Source organism: Scyliorhinus torazame, chromosome 14, assembly GCF_047496885.1.
Source record: "Scyliorhinus torazame isolate Kashiwa2021f chromosome 14, sScyTor2.1, whole genome shotgun sequence".
Classification (NCBI taxonomy): Eukaryota; Metazoa; Chordata; class Chondrichthyes; order Carcharhiniformes; family Scyliorhinidae; genus Scyliorhinus; species Scyliorhinus torazame.
In genome coordinates this window covers 42,690,147-42,711,205 of record NC_092720.1, presented here as the reverse complement: position 1 = coordinate 42,711,205, position 21,059 = coordinate 42,690,147, and the positions used below count along the sequence as shown (strand labels likewise).

The 21,059-nt window shown below is 51.7% G+C and overlaps 1 protein-coding gene and 1 long non-coding RNA gene across 4 annotated transcripts in view; one reads left to right on the top strand and one right to left on the bottom strand.

Moving 5' to 3' along the window:
- LOC140389670 (uncharacterized) overlaps nucleotides 1-13,385 on the bottom strand; it is a 114,248-nt gene extending 100,863 nt beyond the window's left edge. Inside the window, exon 1 of the long non-coding RNA XR_011934445.1 lies at nucleotides 13,216-13,385. This is a non-coding gene — a long non-coding RNA (uncharacterized lncRNA). The remainder of the gene's footprint in view (nucleotides 1-13,215) is intronic.
- Nucleotides 12,191-21,059, top strand: part of LOC140389667 (uncharacterized) — a 405,956-nt gene continuing 397,087 nt past the window's right edge. For 2 of the 3 annotated variants that reach the window (XM_072474013.1, XM_072474011.1), the window contains exon 1: nucleotides 12,192-12,996. In XM_072474013.1, the coding sequence (XP_072330114.1) occupies nucleotides 12,917-12,996 (80 nt within the window). In that variant the 5' untranslated portion in view covers nucleotides 12,192-12,916. Of the gene's footprint in view, nucleotides 12,997-21,059 lie in introns of all 3 variants that reach the window. The other variant, XM_072474012.1, reaches the window with a different exon arrangement.

Genomic DNA, 21,059 nt, shown 5'->3' with positions numbered 1-21,059 from the left:
GTGTCAAAAGAGAGTCATCGGCCTATTGGCTGGCTCTGGTGGACGGCTCATCTGAGGGATGAACACAAATGATCACAGACATAACTCACATCTTAAGATGTGATTTCTGTCCATGCCTTCTTGGTAAGGTTTGGCAGCCTCCTTCATCCATCCATGGTTATCAGTATGTGACTGCCTCAACCAGGGCTCTCAGGCAGTTGTCCAGGAAATGAGTGGGCTTGATGGCCGATGGAACTCACCTCCCACCTGCTTATAGATCATCATAGATCATAGAATTTACAGTGCAGAAGGAGGCCATTCAGCACCCTATCCCAGTAAACCAGTAACCCCACCTAACTTAAGGGCAATTTAGCATGGCGAATCCACCTAACCGGCACATCTTTGGACTGTGGGAGAAAATCAGAGCACCTGGAGGAAACCCATGCAGACATGAGGAGAACATGCAGACTCCACCCAAGCCGGGAATTTGATTTTGATTTGATTTGATTTGATTTATTGTCACATATACCGAAGTACAGAGATGTTTCTGCGACCGAGGGAATCTACACAGTACGTACATAGTAGACAAAAAAATAATCAACAGAGAATGTTAAGTAATGGGTTAAGAGACATTCCAATTAGTTGTCTCATTTATGTTAAGTATTCAGTAATTAATACTGATATGTAAAGGGGCTTCAGGTGGCCTTTGGGTCAGGTGATGTGAAGATAGAGTTCAGTGCAGAGTCTGTAAAAGTGAAATTAAGGTGTTTGTGAAAGGAGCAGATCCTTTGACTCTTTATACAACAGCAGCTAAACGCCTAACAAATGGCAGCAGAGGGTGGTTGCTGTGCAAATGTGAAGGGTTGAAAGATACAACTTTTCCAGACCAAACCAAGGAGTGAGTGAGAAGGAAAAAAACAGAAGATATGTGGCTGAACCTAAGATAAAGATGGCCGGATATGACTGCCCCACCTTATTTTCTGAAAGGGGATCGTACGGCCAACGGAGAAGTGCAGTAGTTGTGTGGACTAAGATAACTGCCTTGGGGAAGAGAAAACAAGGTATGGCATTGGCTCTTTCTCTACCTTATGACAGTAAAATCCGAAGCAAAGTATTTTCTGAACTGGAATTGGAAGAGTTAGACTCAGAAGAAGGTCTGGAGACTCTTACGTTATATGGATAAGATTTATAAAAAGGATGACTTGTTAAGTGCATATGAAGCATGGTCGGATTTTGATAGGTTCCAGAAAATACAGGATTTTTCCATGGAAGACTATTGGATTGGATTGGATTTGTTTATTGTCACGTGTACCGAGGTACAGTGAAAAGTATTTTTCTGCGAGCAGCTCAACAGATCATTAAGTACATGGGAAGAAAAGGGAATAAAAGAAAATACATTATTCGGGCAACACAACATATACAATGTAACTACAAAAGCACGGGCATCGGATGAAGCATACAGGGTGTAGTGTTAATGAAATCAGTCCAGAAGAGGGTCATTTAGGAGTCTCGTGACAGTGGGGAAGAAGCTGTTTTTGAGTCTGTTTGTGCGTGTTCTCAGACTTCTGTATCACCTGCCCGATGGAAGAAGTTGGAAGAGTGAGTAAGCCGGGTGGGAGGGATCTTTGATTATACTGCCCGCTTTCCTCAGGCAGCGGGAGGTATAGATGGAGTCAATGGATGGGAGGCAGGTTTGTGTGATGGACTGGGCGGTGTTCACGACTCTCTGAAGTTTCTTGCGGTCCTGGGCCGAGCAGTTGCCATACCAGGCTGTGATGCAGCCCGATAGGATGCTTCCTATGGTGCATCTGTAAAAGTTGGTAAGAGTTAATGTGGACATGCCGAATTTCCTTAGTTTCCTGAGGAAGTATAGGCGCTGTTGTGCTTTCTTGGTGGTAGCGTCGATATATAATGGAACTATATAATGGAATTTGGCAGACTATATAAAAAGCTGCAGAAACACAACCTGGAATTTCCACAGTCTGTGTTGGCCTTTAAATTACTTGACTGTGCTAGAGTGAGCAACATGGATAAGCTCCTGGTTTTGACAGGAGTTCGGTTTGCGGATAAGGATACTTTATTCGATCAGATGGCAGAAGCTTTAAAAAAGTTTCTGCAGAAACCTTCGATTCTGATGACCCAAATAGGTCAGTCTGCAATAAAGCAGAATATGGAAGATACACTAGTAACAGGATGGCAAAATCGCACGGCTGCAAACCGGTTCCAAGACTATAGAAGGAGATTGGGACCCAGAAACTATGAAGACAGAAACCCAATTAGAACCTACAACAGGAAGATGAACCCCAGAAATGCACGGGGCATGAGATATTGATATATTTGATGTGACTCTCAATACCATTATGCTTTCAACTGTCCAACAGGTTATAATAGTGTTTGAAGCGACACATGACACGGAAGAGTCAGAAGAGGAACAGGATAGTGACCAGAAAGAAGGCATTGTCCTATTAACAAGCAGTTTAGCGCCGGTAATGAGGGTGTTGGTTGCAGAATCCTTCAATTGTGATGTATTGGACAGTGGCTGCACATCTACTGTGTGTGGAATTGACTGGTTAAAATGTTACCTGGACTCCTTGAGTGCTGAAAATCGTAACAAGGTTAAGGAATTTGAAAGTTCCACAAGTTTCAGGTTTGGGGATGATAATACTCTGAAGTTGCTGAAAAGAGTGGTGATCCCTTGCAATATTGCCGGAGTGAATCATTTCATTAGCACGGATGTTGTATCAAGTTGTACCTTTGCTTCTGAGCAGACCGTCGATGAAGAAAGCACACATGAAACTGGATATGGAACAGGGTAAGGCAACAGTTTTTGGAAAGATGGTGGACTTACAAATTACACAGTTGGGACACTATTGTATTCCATTACTGACAAATAATATTTCAAGTAGAGTGGTTAAGGATGTGTTAATGGCAGTTGAAAATGAGACTATAGCTGATAAAAAGCTTGTGTTATTAAAACTGCATAGGCAATTTGCGCATCCGTATCCTCGGAGGCTGGAAAATTTATTAAATGGTGCAGGGGTAAGGGATGAAGACTATACTAACCGATAGAACAGGTTAGTGATTGCTGTGAAGTTTGTAGGAAGTACAGAAGAATACCAAGACGACCGATAGTAACTCTACCTTTGGCCAGAGATTTTAACAACATTGTGGCCATGGACCTTAAGATCTGGGATAAAGCCAATAATACATTTATTTTGCATTTTGTAGATTTAGCAACCAGAATTAGTCAATCAACGATTGTACGAAGTAAAGAAAAGTGTAATTATGGATCAAATCGTGGAAAACTGGATAGGGACTGGAATGGGCTACTGACAAAATTCCTTACGGACAATGGGGAAGAATTTGCTAATGATGAGTTCAGGGATATGTGTGACAACGTGAATATCACAGTTATGAATACAACTGCGGAAAGCCCATTTAGTAATGGTGTGTGTGAAAGAAACCATGCGGTAATAGACAACATGCTCCGGAAATTTTGGCAGATAGACCAAACTGCAAGCTAAATTCAGCTTTAGCATGAGCGGTACATGCAAAGAATTCATTGCAGATGGTTGGGGGCTATAGTCCCTGTCAATTAGTGTTTGGTAGAAATCCTAAAATTCCGTCCATTTTAGGTGACCAGCCTCCAGCTTGGGAAGGGACTACAATTAGCTCTGCCTTTGCTGCGCATTTAATGCATTACATAGCAGTAGAAAATCTTTTTTGGAAGCAGAAGTCTCTGAAAGAATTCGCAGAGCTTTAAGACATAATGTACGGCCATCAAATAATGTTTTTCAGCAAAGAGACATAGTATACTATAAGAGAGACAATTTTAATTTAAGGAAAGGCCCAGGGAATATCATAGTCATAGAGGGCAAAACAATTATTTTGCAACATGGCAATCAAACTGTTAGGGTACATTCATCAAGGATAATGGGTACAGATTGCAAATTTTCAAATTTAGACAGAGCAGACAGACATGACGAGGAACCAGAGTCATCTGGTATGCATGAGTTACAGAACTACGAGGACCAGTTAACTGATAATAGAATATAGACAGGGTTTCTGTAGAGGAACACAACACTTCTGATGAATTAGAACAGGCCATTTTTCCGAAATGACAACTGCCAAAAGTTGGTACAAAAGTGACATACTTGCCTGAAGCGTCTCGTCAATGGAAGGATGCAACTTTAATTAGTAGAGTAGGGAAGGCCACTGGAAAGTATAAACATTGGTTGAATGTACAGCATTCAGGGGAAGGAGTCAAGACAACGGATTGGGAACACCACGTTCAAAAATGGAGGGCACATAAATGCAGTGCCAGTTCAGATAGTACATGAACAGGTCCACAAGAAAAGGTTGAGAACAATTGAAAGGATATCCCACAGCAGAAGGGAAAGATCAAGCAGTAGCATTACTGAACGAGATACCAGGCGGGAGAGGGGATGTGTTTTATCAAGATCTCGGAACATGAGTCAGGCTACGAATACTATTAGGAGTAGAAGCCCACATGCACGTGAGATTTTGGTGGCTTCCAATAAATTAGATGAAAAAGTTAGCAAAGATCCAAACAGCAAGAACTGGATAGTTGGAGTGAATTTGGGGTATGCATGGAAGTACTGGATAGGGGACAAAGAGCTCTGACCCACAGATGGATTTGCATGGAAAAGGTTCTTCCGGATGGAACTTATAAGGCAAAGGTCAGGCTTGTGGCAAGGGGATTTGAAGAAAATTTAGAAGATCAGGATTTAAGGGTAGATTCACCTATGGCAGGAAAGGTTATTTTAAAGATTTTCTTGGCTCTATTAGCCACAAAGGCATGGGAATGCAAATCTATAGATATAAAAGCTGCCTTTTTGCAGGGGCATAAGCTCCAGAGAGACATTTTTCGCTGTCCTCCTAAAGAAGCAGCTAACACAGAAGGGGTACTCTGGAAGTTGAACAAATGTATTTATGGATTAAATGATGCCTCGAGAGTCTGGTATTTTTCGGTAAGGTCATTTGTGTTAAAGTTAGGCTGTTGCCAGTTCAAAGCAGATCTGGCAATGTTTTACTGGCACTATAAAAGAAATCTTTCTGGCATCTTTTTGATGCATGTCGATGATTTTTTCTGTGGTGGAACTAGTGATTTTGAAGCTATTGTAATCTCTGGTTTGAGAAAATAATTCAGGGTTGGAAGTCAGGCTTCCGGTGCATTTAAATATATTGGACTGGAAATTGGCCAAACTAAGTTAGGGGCAACTTTATGTCAGCAATCTTATTTGGAAAGCATCAGCCCAATAGCAATTAGTCGTGGCCGGGTTTCACAAAAACACGCAATGGTTTCAAAGATGGAAAAAGAGCAACTGCAAAGTTTAATTGGGCAACTGAATTGGTTAGGTAACCAGAGGAGACCGGACGTGAGTTTTGATGTCTTAGAGTTGAGTACAAAAATGAATGATCCCAAAGTGGAAGACATAATAAGAGCAAATAAAGCATTGGCCAAACTAAAAATGCAGGAGTGTGTTTTGAGGTTCCCGGTTTTAGGTGACCTTAGGCACTTGAAACTCATAGTTTATAGTGGTGCGTCCTATGCAAATTTATGTGCTGGGGTTTCAAGCGCAGGAGGTTTTATAATTTTCCTTTTGGGGAACAATGGTAAATGTTGTCCTCTTGTGTGGGAAATAAAGAACATAAAGAGTGGTCAAACTCACTTTGGCTGCTGAGCCGTTAAGCCTTGTAGAGGCGGTGGATATGGCCTTTTATATATCTCAGATATTGACAGAAATTTGGGGATTAGGGGATTTGTGTAATATACCTATTGAATGTCACATTGACAATAAATCCCTGTGGGAAAATGTGCACTCTACGAAAAGTGTCAATGAAAAAAGGGTAAGGATAGACATCGCATGTTTGAAGCAGATGTTGGACAGAGGGGAAATAGCAAAAATTAAATGGGTTGACATTAGCTATCAACTGTCAGACTGTTTTACAAAAAGAGGGGCTAGTTCACAGAAACTTTTGGATATTGTTAATGAAGGGCGCCTGTTTCTGTGACTTTTTTTTTTCTTCCAAAAAGAAAGAAAAAAAAGAAGGGGGAAATTGCATGTATGTTTTTGAGTTTCTTGTAAATTTGTCTTCACCTAATTTTTTTTTCTCCAAGGAAGGAAGGGGACGCTGTTAAGTAATGGGTTAAGAGACATTCCATTTAGTTGTCTCATTTATGTTAAGTATCCAATAATTGACACTGATATGTAAAGGGTTTCAGGTGGCCTTTGGGTAAGGTGATGTGAAGATTTAGTTTTGTGCAGAGTCTGTTGAAGTAAATTAACCAGGCAATTCTCCCATCGGGAGACTAAGTCCCGACGCCGGAGTGAAAACCGGAGTCTTTCACTCCGGCGTCGGAGGCTGTTCCCAGCCCCCTATTCTCCCACCCCCGGGGGGCTAGGAGCGGTGCCGCGTCATTTACACGCGCCCGGCCTTGGCACTGCGTAAAAGCGGCACCGCATAAATGACGCGACCGGTGCCGCGTAAATGATGTCACCCGCGCATGCGCGGTTGCTGTCCTCCCCGCGGCCGCCCCGCAAGAAGATGGCGGATCGATCTTGCGGGGCAGCGGAAGAAAGGAGGTCCTCCTTCAGAGAGGCCGGCCCGCCGATCGGTCGGCACCGATCGCGGGCCAGACCCCTTTTGAGCCCCCCCCGCCCGCCGGTTCAGGAAACCCCCTCGCCCTCCCACGCTGACCAGGTGTAGATGGCGCCGGCGGGAACCTGTCATGTTGGGCAGGTGGCACGGCACATCCGGGCTGGAGAATCGCCGCTCGCCCATTACCAACGGCAAGTGGCGATTCACCCAGTGGCCAGCCGTGATTCGCGCCGCGCCGGTTTGGGGGGAGGGGGGGGATCGCGTGCGGGCATCGGGACAGCGTGGTGGGACTCGCGCAGCGCCCGGGCGATTCTCCCACCCGGCGTGGGGGGGAGAATTCCGCCCAAGGTGTTTGTAAAAGGAGAAGTACCTTTGACTCTTTATACAACAGCAGCTAAACATCTAACAGAGAACATTGGTACATCGACAAACAATGATTCGTTACAGTGCGGAACAAGGGGCCAAACAAAGCAAATACATGAGCAAGAGCAGCATAGGGCATCATGAATAATAATAATAATAATCGCTTATTGTCACAAGTAGGCTTCAATGAAGTTACTGTGAAAAGCCCCTAGTCGCCACATTCTGGTGCCTGTTCGGGGAGGCCGGTACAGGAATTGAACCCGCGTTGTTGCCTTGTTCTGCATTACAAGCCAGCTGTTTAGCCCACTGTGCTAAACCAGCCCCATAGGTTTTCTTACAGGGAACAGATCAGTCTGAGGGGGAGTCATTGAGGAGTCTTTTAGCTGTGGAGAAGAAGCTGTTCCTATGTCTTGATGTGCGGATCTTCATCCTACTGTATCTTCTGCCTGATGGAAGTGTCTGGAAGAAGGCAATGCCTGGGTGGGAGGGGTCTCTGATAATGCTGTCTGCCTTTGTGAGGCAACAGGAGGTGTATACAGAATCAATGTGGGGGTGGCAAGCTTGTGTGATGCGTTGGGCTGAGTTCACCCAGTCTGCAGTTTCTTGCGATCTTGGACCGAGCAGTTGCCATACCAGGCTGTGAAGTAGCCGGATAGGATGCTCTCTATCGCACATCTGTAGACGTTTGTGAGAGTCGATGCAGACATGCCAAATTTCTTTAGCTTCCATAGGAAGTAGAGACGCTGTTGGCTTTTCTTGACTGTTGCATCAACGTGAGTGGACCAGGACAGACTGTTGGTGATGGTGACCCCCAGGAACTTAAAGCTATCACCCATCTCCACTTCGGAGCCATGGATGCAGACGGGAGTGTGTGTCGTGCTAAGCTTCCTGAAGTCGATGATCAGTTCCTTGGTCTTTTCAACATTTAGAGAGTGGTTGTTTTCGGTACACCATGCAACCAAGTGATTTAGGTCCCTCCTGTAGTCTGCAAATGCACATGGGATACAGGGTAATTTCATAAGGTGTATTCAAAAATGGCTTGATTGTAGGAGTCAGGGGGTGGTGACAAAAGGCTGCTTTAGTGATTAGTAAGTAAGTAAAGTCACTATTGTCCCAGATGACCATAGGCTGCTTTCCTCTTTGAGGGGGAGAATTGACTGGTGGTGGTTTAACCTCAGGATCATTACACCTCAAGGAAGGGCAAGGTTGAGAAGGCCAACCTTCATGAATAACCTCAGCCGGTACAAGAATTGAACTCGTGCTGCTGACCTCGCTCAACATCATGAATTAGCTGCCTAGCCAAGTGGGCTAAAGTGGCCCTTGACTGGGGGACTGAAAGTGACGAGAAGCCATTGTCCAGTGGCTTACCACAGGGATCTGTGCTGGGCTCCTTATTGTTCATCATATATATATAAACGACATAGATGACTATGTGGGGGATAGGACCAGTTAGTTTGCAGATGACAGAAAGATTGGCTGGGTGGTTAACAATGAGGAATTGAGTGTCTTGGGTTACAGGATGACATAGATGGGATGGTCAAAAGGGCAGATAAGTGGCAGATGGAATTTAATCCTGAAAAGTGTGAGGTGATACACTTTGGGAAGTAATTTGACAAGGAAGCATTCAGTGAATAGCTTGACACTGGGAAGTTCTGAGAAACAAAGGGACCTTGGTGTGTTTGTCCACAGATCCCTAAAGGCAGGAGGGCAGGTTAATAGGGTGGTGAACAAGGCATATGCGACACTTGCCCTTATCAATCGAGGAATAGATTACAAAAGCAGGGAGGTCATGTTGGAGTTGTATAAAACTTTGGTGAGGCCACAGCTGGAATACTGTCTGTCGTTCTGGTCGCCACATTATAGGAAGGATATGATTGCACTGGAGGGAGTGCAGAGGCAATTCACCAGGATGTTGTCTGGGATGGAACAGTTAAGTTATGAAGAGAGGTTGGATAGACTTGGGTTGTTTTCGCTGGAGCAGAGAAGACTGAGGGGCGACCTGATCAAGGTGTACTAGATTAAGAGGGGTGTGGATAGGGAGCAGCTGTCCCCCTTAGTTGAAAGTCCAATCACGAGGGGACACAAGTTCAAGGTGAGGGGCAGGAGGTTTAAGGGGGATTTGAAAAGAAACCTTTTTTAGCCAGAGGGCGGTGACGGCCTGGAACGCACTACCTGGGAGGGTGCTGCCAAATTGGATTGGGAGGTCGGTAAGGTGTTTTTCACATGTCGGTGCAGACTCGATGGGCGCAAGGGCCTCTTCTGCACTGTGATTCTGTGAAAGTTTTGCAATGTCAAAGGAACTGAATAACTGAATTGTTGGAAAAGCAAGAACTGGAAGAAGGAGAACAGGAAGGAAAATACTGATTAACTGGGACCAATGGATAAAATTATTTGGAGTTTGCAGCAAAGAAACAGGCCTTTCAGCGCATGATGCTATATGATGTTCTACTCCAGCTTCTTCCCGTCCCATCATTGATGTGCAACAGGATACCAGGAAGATTGGCCTCACGCGAGATGAGAAAATGCTGGTATCAGGGGCGAGAGTCTCCGACCCCCCCGCCGGGTCGGAGAATCGCCGGGGGCTGGCGTGAATCCCGCCCCCGCCGGTTGCCGAATTCTTCACCACCGGATATTCGGCGGGGGCAGGAATCGCGCCACACCGGTTGGCGGCCCACCCGCACCCCCCCCCCCCCCCCGCGATTCTCCGGCCCGGATGGGCCGAAGTCCCGCCGCTAAAATGCCTGTCCCGCCGGCGTAGTTTAAACCACCTACCTTACCGGTGGGACAAGGCGGAGCGGGCGGGCTCTGGGGTCCTGGGGGGGGGGGCGCGGGGCGATCTGGCCCCGGGGGGTGCCCCCACGGTGGCCTGGCCAGCGATCGGGGCCCACCGATCGACGGGCGGGCCTGTGCCGTGGGGGCACTCTTTCCCTTCCGCCTCCGCCACGGTCTCCACCATGGCGGAGGCGGAAGAGACTCCCTCCACTGCGCATGCGCGGGAATGCCGTCAGCGGCCGCTGACGCTCCCGCGCATGCGCCGCCCGGAGATGTCATTTCCGCGCCAGCTGGCGGGGCACCAAAGGCCTTTTCTGCCAGCTGGCGGGGCGTAAATTCGTCAGGCGCGGGCCTAGCCCCTCAAGGTTGGGGCTGGGCCCCCAAAGATGCGGAGCATTCCGCACCTTTGGGGCGGAGCGATGCCCGACTGATTTGCGCCGTTTTGGGTGCCAGTCGGTGGACATCGCGTCGTTTCCAGAGAATTTCGCCCCAGATACAGGAAATTGTAATTTCTGAAAGAAAGAGATTTTGGATGAGGAACAATGGGCGGGATTCTCCGAGCCGAAATCGCAATCGGCGAGGGGCCGCTGAATGGGCACTGACGCTGAAATCTGGCCGACGCCGCTTCCGTGCACGTGCGGTCTACTCGGTGCGGGTAGGGGGGCCATTGACAGAGACCCCCGCAGCGATTCTCCAACGAAAACTGGCCAAGTTCCCAACGGCGTGGTTCTAGCCATGTTTTGCGGACTCAGTCCACGGCCACCCTGGTGGGGGGCGGGGGGATCCTTCACCAGGGGGACCTCACGGACGGCCAGGCTAGCGATCGGGGGCCGCTGATCCGCGGGCACGCACAATCATATTTTCAGTGCCAGTCCGTGGTGTGTGTCCACCATGTCGCACGGGGTGGCCGCCAAAGGCAGTTGTCCCCCTCATAGGGGAAAGCAGCCTATGGTCATCTGGGACAATGTTTTAAATGTATAGTAGATACAGCAGAGGAGAAATCCAACTTGTGCCAGTTTCTGGTGCAAATTTGATAATTACAACACACACCCAAAACTGTCAGCCTGCGGCTCGAATAAAATTCATCCTCGAGCTTCATTTTCATTGAGGTTTGCGAGTTGTGGACTAATCTTTGGGAGTTATAGTTGACCTAAATGGTGAACAAGCCTTTAGGTACGGCCGAGGATACCAGGTGCCAGGCTTCTCTCCTTGGCTCTTCAAGGACTGGTGTAATCTTTGCCTATTCGCTGATCAATTGGATTGGCTTCTGACAACTGGCATTAGGACTGCGATTTGTGTGTACAGGGCACCCAATGGTCCATTCACATGGGTACACTGCAAACCTAGAAGTCGGTGGCTCTCGTTTTGACAATCAGGGAAGTTGAGCTTGGGAGGTTGCGACCCAAATTGGATCCCCAACTTTAACCAAGGAACAATGTCAAATAATAATAATAATCTTTATTGTCACAAGGCACATTAACACTGCATGAAGCTACTGTGAAAAGCCCCTCATCGTCACATTCCGGCGCCTGTTCGGGTACACCGAGGGAGAATTCAGAATGTCCAAATTACCTAACAAGCACGTCTTTAGGGATTTGTCTCTCTTTCTCCAAAAATCAAAGGTGACATATTTTTCAGCGTGGAGTCCTAAGCATCAAATTGAAAGCACTGTTTGCACATTCCCCCTGTGTCTGCGTGGGTTTCACCCCAACAACCCAAAGATGTGCAGGGTAGGTGGATTGGCCACACTAAATTGACCCTTAATTGGAAAAAGTAATTGGGTACTCTAAATTTTTTTAAAAATTAAATAGAAAGCGCCCATTTATTCCAATGTTTTTGCATCCCGACACTGCTCACTATTCGTGGGCAAAGGGATACCTGTTCCCAAATTCTGCCAAATGCAACTCTTGAAGCAATAGCGAGAGGCACGCATGAGAGGAATCAAATAATTACAGAATTGTGGCAGTGCAAGAGGAGGCTATTTAGTCCATCAAGTCTGCACGGACCCTCCGGAAGGAGAAAGTGCAAACTTCACACGGTCACTCAGGCCAGAATTGAACCTGGATCCCTGGCGCTGTGGGGCAGCAGTGCTAACCACTGTGCCACCCTGCACATTGTTTCCATTCAAATAATCACCTCATGCCCTCTAGAATGCCTCGATTGAATCTGCCTCCACCACACTTCCGGGCCGTGCGATCCCGAACCGCTTGTTGTGTGAAAAAGTTTTTTCTCACATGACATTTGCTGCTTTTATTTCTGGTTCTTGATCCTTTTATGTAGGGGATCAATCAGTTTCTCCCTATCATATCTGTCCAGCCTCCAGGTGATTTTGAGCATTTCTATCAAATCTCCTCTTAGCCTTCTTCTCTCCAAGGAGAACAGCCCCAACCTCTCCACGTAACTGAAGTTCCTCATTCCTGGGACTAACGCTGGCATCTTTCTCGCTGGGGCAGGAGGGAAACTCTCCAAGAGCACAGCTGACGTTGGGAAGGCTCTGCCCAGTTGGAATCGATACTCAGTATACGCCTCTGGTTACGATGGCGATACCGATTCGAGAGTGCCCCCGGGGCAAAGCGGGTATCTGAACAAGATGGGAAATAAAACAAGCATTGCCGTCGGCAGCTTAAATTGCACTGGGGTCAGTACAGTGCAATGTAATTAACACTGGCATATGCAAGCAAGCAATGTGAAGATGACTGCATGTAGATGAGATGCTGCAAACTAATGAGCAACACAGAAGCCGGATAAGATCCTGCCGTGGGTGTGCTGTAACTATGACTCCGGAGTGTCACATGTGAGGAGAAAGGGGGAAGTTGCTTGTGGTTTGAAAGAACCGGTGAGTGAGCAGAGCAGCTCCTTCACTCAGTGTCAAGAAAGCAACTGAGCAGGGAAGCATTGGAAGGAGAGAGAGCGAGAGAGACAGAGGGGTGGGGAAATTATCCCTAAAGAGTTTTGGGAGGAGCTGGGAGGAAAGTTAAAGCAGCGAGTGGGATTGCAACAACAAAAACCCGAACAAATCCTCAGAATAATCCCTACCCGTTATCCAGGGAACATTACGATTGGTTTACGGGCTAACGGGATGAAGTAACTGGGAGCAGCTTCGGGAGCAGGGATCAGAGCGAGCAGAGCTGAATCCGGAGCAGCACTCACTTGTGAACTTCACAGAGAGGGGGCAGGCATGGATTTCAAAGTTGTGCTGATCTACCTCCACTACCTTCTACTGAGACCGGCAGCTTCGCTGGAGCTTCGGGCTGAGATGTAAGTGCGCTTTTCTGACGGCGGGGCTCTTCTCACCCACACCTTCACGGTGCGAGCCAGCAATGTTCATGTCAATTCCATTCGAAGGCTGGAAAATCCCACGCCACAAACGCAGTTTAAAACCTTCATATGTTTGCAGGGCTTTCCAGTTGCATGTTTGGCAATGAGGAGAAGTGCCCCCTTCCAGGAGTGAGGGGGTGAAACAGGGCAGAGACTAACCTGTCAGCTGCTGGCCTCCTGATCGGGGGGGTGTTCTTTCTCACTTCGTGGAATTGTGTTCGGTGATAGCGCGGCGGAGTTTCAGCTGAAACATTTTCATCATCCTCCACAACCTCTGACTTTGGGGATTAACTCGGAACCAAATCCCCGAGCTAGTCTGTTTAACAGAGTCTGATCAATGGGGGGGGGGGGATCTAACTCTTTCTAATTTGTCATGAGTGTGGGATTCCTCACTGATCAATTGAGGGGGGGGGGTGGTCTCTCACTCTCACTGATTGATCAGTGTGGGGTCCCTCACTCTCACTGATTGGTCCGTGTGGGGTCCCTCACTCTCACTGATTGATCAGTGCGGGCTCCCTCACTCTCACTGATTGGTCAGTGTGGGCTCCATCACTCTCACTGATTGGTCAGTGTGGGCTCCCTCACTCTCACTGATTGATCAGTATGGGCTCCCTCACTCTCACTGATTGGTCAGTGTGGGGTCCCTCACTCTCACTGATTGATCAGTGTGGGGTCCCTCACTCTCACTGATTGATCAGTGTGGGGTCCCTCACTCTCACTGATTGGTCAGTGTGCGCTCCCTCACTCTCACTGATTGGTCAGTGTGGGGTCCCTCACTCTCACTGATTGGTCAGTGTGGGGTCCCTCACTCTCACTGATTGGTCGGTGTGGGGTCCCTCACTCTCACTGATTGGTCAGTGTGGGGTCCCTCACTCTCACTGATTGATCAGTGCGGGCTCCCTCACTCTCACTGATTGGTCAGTGTGGGCTCCATCACTCTCACTGATTGATCAGTGCGGGCTCCCTCACTCTCACTGATTGGTCCGTGTGGGGTCCCTCACTCTCACTGATTGATCAGTGCGGGCTCCCTCACTCTCACTGATTGGTCAGTGTGGGCTCCATCACTCTCACTGATTGGTCAGTGTGGGCTCCCTCACTCTCACTGATTGATCAGTATGGGCTCCCTCACTCTCACTGATTGGTCAGTGTGGGGTCCCTCACTCTCACTGATTGATCAGTGTGGGGTCCCTCACTCTCACTGATTGATCAGTGTGGGGTCCCTCACTCTCACTGATTGATCAGTGTGGGGTCCCTCACTCTCACTGATTGGTCAGTGTGGGGTCCCTCACTCTCACTGATTGGTCAGTGTGGGGTCCCTCACTCTCACTGATTGGTCGGTGTGGGGTCCCTCACTCTCACTGATTGGTCAGTGTGGGCTCCCTCACTCTCACTGATTGGTCAGTGTGGGCTCCATCACTCTCACTGATTGGTCAGTGTGGGCTCCCTCACTCTCACTGATTGATCAGTATGGGCTCCCTCACTCTCACTGATTGGTCAGTGTGGGGTCCCTCACTCTCACTGATTGATCAGTGTGGGGTCCCTCACTCTCACTGATTGATCAGTGTGGGGTCCCTCACTCTCACTGATTGGTCAGTGTGCGCTCCCTCATTCTCACTGATTGGTCAGTGTGGGGTCCCTCACTCTCACTGATTGGTCAGTGTGGGGTCCCTCACTCTCACTGATTGGTCGGTGTGGGGTCCCTCACTCTCACTGATTGGTCAGTGTGGGGTCCCTCACTCTCACTGATTGATCGGTGTGGGTCTCTCACTCTCACTGATTGGTCAGTGTGGGTCCCTCACACTCACTGATTGGTCAGTGTGGGTCCCTCACTCTCACTGATTGGTCAGTGTGGGCTCCCTCACTCTCACTGATTGGTCAGTGTGGGGTCCCTCACTCTCACTGATTGATCGGTGTGGGTCTCTCACTCTCACTGATTGGTCAGTGTGGGTCCCTCACACTCACTGATTGGTCAGTGTGGGTCCCTCACTCTCACTGATTGGTCAGTGTGGGGTCCCGCACTCTCACTGATTGATCAGTGTGGGTCCCTCACTCTCACTGATTGATAAGTGTGGGTCCCTCACTCTCACTGATTGGTCAGTGAGGGCTCCCTCAGTCTCACTGATCAGTGTGGGGTCCCTCACTCTCACTGATTGATCGGTGTGGGTCTCTCACTCTCACTGATCAGTGTGTGTCCCTCACACTCACTGATTGATCAGTGTGGGGTCCCTCATTCTCACTGATTGGTCAGTGTGGGGTCCCGCACTCTCACTGATTGATCAGTGTGGGGTCCCTCACTCTCACTGATTGATCAGTGTGGGTCCCTCACTCTCACTGATTGGTCAGTGTGGGTCCCTCACTCTCACTGATTGGTCAGTGTGGGCTCCCTCACTCACACTGATTGGTCAGTGTGGGCTCCCTCACTCTCACTGATTGATCAGTGTGGGCTCCCTCACTCTCACTGATTGGTCAGTGTGGGCTCCCTCACTCTCACTGATTGGTCAGTGTGGTGTCCCTCACTCTCACTGATTGGTCAGTGTGGTGTCCCTCACTCTCACTGATTGATCAGTGTGGGGTCCCTCACTCTCACTGATTGATCAGTGTGGTTCCCTCACTCTCACTGATTGATCAGTGTGATTCCCTCACTCTCACTGATTGGTCAGTGTGGTGTCCCTCACTCTCACTGATCTGTGTGGGGTCCCTCACTCTCACTGATTGATCAGTGTGGGGTCCCTCACTCTCACTGATTGATCAGAGGCGGGTCCCTCACTCTCACTGATTGGTCAGTGTGGGGTCACCCACTCTCACTGATTGGTCAGTGTGGGCTCCCTCACTCTCACTGATTGGTCAGTGTGGGGTCCCTCACTCTCACTGATTGGTCAGTGTGGGGTCCCTCACTCTCACTGATTGGTCAGTGTGGGCTCCCTCACTCTCACTGGTTGGTCAGTGTAGGGTCCCTCACTCTCACTGATTGGTCAGTGTGGGGTCCCTCACTCTCACTGATTGGTCAGTGTGGGGTCCCTCACTCTCACTGATTGGTCAGTGTGGCGTCCCTCACTCTCACTGATTGGTCTGTGTGGCGTCCCACACTCTCACTGATTTGTCAGTGTGGGCTCCCTCACTCTCACTGATTGATCAGTGTGGGTCCCTCACTCTAACTGATTGGTCAGTGTGGTGTCCCTCACTCTCACTGATCTGTGTGGGGTCCCTCACTCTCACTGATTGATCAGTGTGGGGTCCCTCACTCTCACTGATTGATCAGAGGCGGGTCCCTCACTCTCACTGATTGGTCAGTGTGGGGTCACCCACTCTCACTGATTGGTCAGTGTGGGCTCCCTCACTCTCACTGATCTGTGTGGGGTCCCTCACTCTCACTGATTGATCAGTGTGGGGTCCCTCACTCTCACTGATTGATCAGTGTGGGGTCCCTCAATCTCACTGATTGATCAGAGGCGGGTCCCTCTCTGATGGATCAGTGGAGGAGTGTCTCTCACTGATGGATTAGTGGAGGGGGGTCCCTCACTAATGGACCAGTGGAGGGGGGTCCCTCACTGATGGATCAGTGGAGGGGGGGTCTCTCACTGATGGATCAGTGGAGGAGAGTCCCTCAGTGATGGGTCAGTAGAGGGGGACTCTCACTGATGGATCAGTTGAGGGGGGTCCCTCACTGATGGGTCAGTGGAGGGAGGGCTTCTCAGCGATGGGACAGTGGAGGGGGGTCTATCACGAATGGGGCATTGGAGGGGTTCCCTCACTATTGGGGCAGTGGAGTTGTGTCTCTCACTGATGTGGCAGTGGAGGAGGGTCTCTCACTGATGGATCAGTGGAGGGGGGGGGTCCCTCACTGATGGGTCAGTGGACGGGGTCTCTCACTGATGGGGCAGTGGAGGGGGTCTCTCACTGATGGACCAGTGGAGGGGGGGGTCGCTCACTGATGGGTCAGTGGAGGGGGGTCCCTCACTGAAGGGGCAGTGGAGGGGGGTCCCTCACTGATGCGTCAGTGGAGGGGCGTCCCTCATACCTCACCCCTCTTTCTCACTGACTGTTCAGCGGAGGGAGGTGGGGTTCTCTCACTGACTGATCAGCGGAGGGGGCTCCTCACCCCTCACTCTCTCACTGATGTATCAGTGGAGGGGGGTCTCTCACTGATGGGGCAGTGGAAGGGGGGTCTCTCACTGATGGACCAGTGGAGGGGGGTCCCTCACTGATGGGGCAGCGGAGGGGGGTCTCTCACAGATGGGTCAGTGGAGGGGGGCCCCTCACTGATGGATCAGTGGAGGGGAGTCTCTCACTGATGGGTCAGTGGAGGGGAGTCCCTCACTGATGGGTCAGTGGAGGAGGGTCTCTCACTGATGGAGCAGTGGAGGGGGGGTCCCTCACTGATGGGGCAGTGGAGGGGGGTCCCTCACTGATAGGGCAGTGGAGGGGGGTCCCTCACTGATTGGGCAGTGGAGGGGGGTCCCTCACTGATGGGGCAGTGGAGGGGGGTCCCTCACTGATAGGGCAGTGGAGGGGGGTCCCTCATACCTCACACCCCTTTCTCACTCACTGTTCAGCGGAGGGAGGTGGGGTTCTCTCACTGACTGATCAGCGGAGGGGGCTCCTCACCCCTCACTCTCTCACAGACTGATCAGCGGAGGGGGCTCCTCACCCCTCACTCTCTCACTGATGGATCAGTGGAGGGGGGGTCTCTCACTGATGGACCAGTGGAGGGGGGTCTCTCACAGATGGGGCAGTGGAGGGGGGTCTCCCACTGATGGGGCAGCGGAGGGGGGTCTCTCACTGATGGAGCAGCGGAGGGGGGTCTCTCAATGATGGAGCAGCGGTGGGGAGTCCCTCACTGATGGGTCAGTGGAGGGGGTTCTCTCACTGAGGGAGCAGTGGAAGGGGGTCTCTCACTAATGGGGCAGTGGAGGGTGGTCTCTCACTGATGGAGCAGTGGGGGAGGTCTCTCACTGATGGAGCAGTGGAGGGGGGTCTCTCACTGATGGGTCAGTGGGTGGGTCCCTCACTGAGGGGGCAATGGAGGGGGGTCTCTCACTGATGGAGCAGTGGAGTGGGGTCTCTCACTGATGGGTCAGTGGGTGGGTCCATCACTGGTGGGGCAGGGGAGGGGGGTCTCTCACTGATGGGGCAGTGGAGGGGGGTCTCTCACTGATGGGGCAGTGGAGGGGGGGTCTCTCACTGATGGGGCAGTGGAGGGGGGTCTCTCACTGATGGGGCAGTGGAGGGGGTCCCTCACTGATGGAGCAGTGGAGGGGGTCCCTCACTGATGGAGCAGTGGAGGGGGGCCCCTCCCTGATGGGGCAGTGGAGGGGGGGTCTCTCACTGATGGATCAGTGGCGGAAGTCCCTCACTGATGGGATTGTGGAGGGGGGATTCTCACTGATGGGGCAGTGGAGGGTTTCTCTCATTGATGGGGCAGTGGAAGGGGTCCCTCACTGATGGGGCAGTGGGTGGGCCTCTCACTGATGGAGCACTGGAGGGGGGTCTCTCACTGATGGGTCAGTGGAGGGGGGTCTCTCACTGATGGGTCAGTGGGTGCGTCCCTCACTGAGGGGGCAGTGGAGGGGGGTCCCTCACTGATGGGGCAGTGGAGGGGCGTCCATCACTGATGGGGCAGTGGAGAGGGGTCCCTCACTGATGGGGCAGTGGAGGGGGGTCTCTCACTGATGGATCAGTGGAGGGGGTCCCTCACTGATGGGACAGTGGAGGCGGGTCTCTCACTGATGGGGCAGTGGAGGGGGGTCTCTCACTGATGGGGCAGTGGAGGGGGGTCTCTCACTGATGGATCAGTGGAGGGGGGTCCCTCCCTGATGGGCAGTGGAGTGGGGTCTCTCACTGATGGATCAGCAGGGGGGGGGGGGTCCCTCACTGATTGGGCAGTGGAGGGGGGTCCCTCACTGATGGGGCAGTGGAGGGGGGTCTCTCACTGATGGATCAGTGGAGGGGGGTCTCTCACTGATGGATCAGTGGAGGGGTGTCTCTCACAGATGGGGCAGTGGAGGGGGGTCTCTCACTGATGGGGCAGCGGAGGAGAGTCCCTCACTGATGGGGCAGTGGAGGGGGGTGTGCCTCACTGATGGGGCAGTGGAGGGGGGCCCTCACTGATGGGGCAGTGGAGGGGGGTCCCTCATACCTCACCCCCCTTTCTCACTCACTGTTCAGCGGAGGGAGGTGGGGTTCTCTCACTGACTGATCAGCGGAGGGGGCTCCTCACCCCTCACTGACTGATCAGCAGAGGGGGCTCCTCACCCCTCACTCTCTCACTGATGGATCAGTGTAGGGGGTTCCCTCACTGATGGGGCAGTGGAGGGGGGGTCTCTCACTGATGGACCAGTGGAGGGGGGTCTCTCTCTGATGGAGCAGCGGTGGGGAGTCCCTCACTGATGGGCCAGTGGAGGGGGGTCTCTCTCTGATGGAGCAGTGGAGGGTGGTCTCTCACTAATGGGGCAGTGGAGGGGGGTCTCTCACTGATGGGGCAGTGGAGGGGGGTCTCTCACTGATGGGGCAGTGGATGGGGGTCCCTCACTGATGGGGCAGTGGAGGGGGTCCCTCACTGATGGGGCAGTGGAGGGGGTCCCTCACTGATGGGGCAGTGGAGGGGGTCCCTCACTGATGGGGCAGTGGAGGGGGTCCCTCACTGATGGGGCAGTGGAGGGGGTCCCTCACTGATGGGGCAGTGGAGGGGGTCCCTCACTGATGGGGCAGTGGAGGGGGTCCCTCACTGATGGGGCAGTGGAGGGGGTCCCTCACTGATGGGGCAGTGGAGGGGGTCCCTCACTGAGGGGGCAGTGGAGGGGGTCTCTCACTGATGGGTCAGTGGAGGGGGGTCTCTCACTGATGGGGCAGTGGAGGGGGTCCCTCACTGATGGGTCAGTATGTGTGTCCCTCACTGATGGGGCAGTGGAGGGGGGTCTCTCACTGAGGGGGCAGTGGAGGGGGGTCTCTCACTGACGGAGCAGTGGAGGGGGGCCCCTCCCTGATGGGGCAGTGGAGGGGGGGTCTCTCACTGATGGATCAGTGGTGGAAGTCCCTCACTGATGGGATTGTGGAGGGGGGGTTTCTCACTGATGGGGCAGTGGAGGGTTTCTCTCATTGATGGGGCAGTGGAGGGGGTCCCTCACTGATGGGGCAGTGGAGGGGGGTCCCTCACTGATGGGTCAGTGGAGGGGGGTCTCTCACTGATGGGTCAGTGGAGGGGTTCTCTCACTGATGGGTCAGTGGGTGGGTCCCTCACTGAGGGGGCAATGGAGGGGGGTCTCTCACTGAGGGGGCAATGGAGTGGGGTCTCTCACTGATGGGGCAGTGGATGGGGTCCCTCACTGATGGGGCAGTGGAGGGGGTCCCTCACTGATGGGGCAGTGGAGGGGGTCCCTCACTGATGGGGCAGTGGAGGGGGTCCCTCACTGATGGGGCAGTGGAGGGGGTCCCTCACTGAGGGGGCAGTGGAGGGGGTCTCTCACTGATGGGTCAGTGGAGGGGGGTCTCTCATTGATGGGGCAGTGGAGGGGGTCCCTCACTGATGGGTCAGTATGTGTGTCCCTCACTGAGGGGGCAGTGGAGGGGGGTCTCTCACTGACGGAGCAGTGGAGGGGGGCCCCTCCCTGATGGGGCACTGGAGGGGGGGTCTCTCACTGATGGATCAGTGGTGGAAGTCCCTCACTGATGGGATTGTGGAGAGGGGGTTTCTCACTGATGGGGCAGTGGAGGGTTTCTCTCATTGATGGGGCAGTGGAGGGGGTCCCTCACTGATGGGGCAGTGGGTGGGTCCCTCACTGATGGGTCAGTGGAGGGGGGTCCCTCACTGATGGGTCAGTGGAGGGGGGTCTCTCACTGATGGGTCAGTGGAGGGGGGTCTCTCACTGATGCGTCAGTGGAGGGGGCCCCTCACTGATGGGGCAGTGGAGGGGGGTCTCTCACTGATGGGGCAGTGGAGGGGGTCTCTCACTGATGGGGCATTGGAGGGGGTCTCTCACTGATGGGGCAGTGGAGGGGGTCCCTCA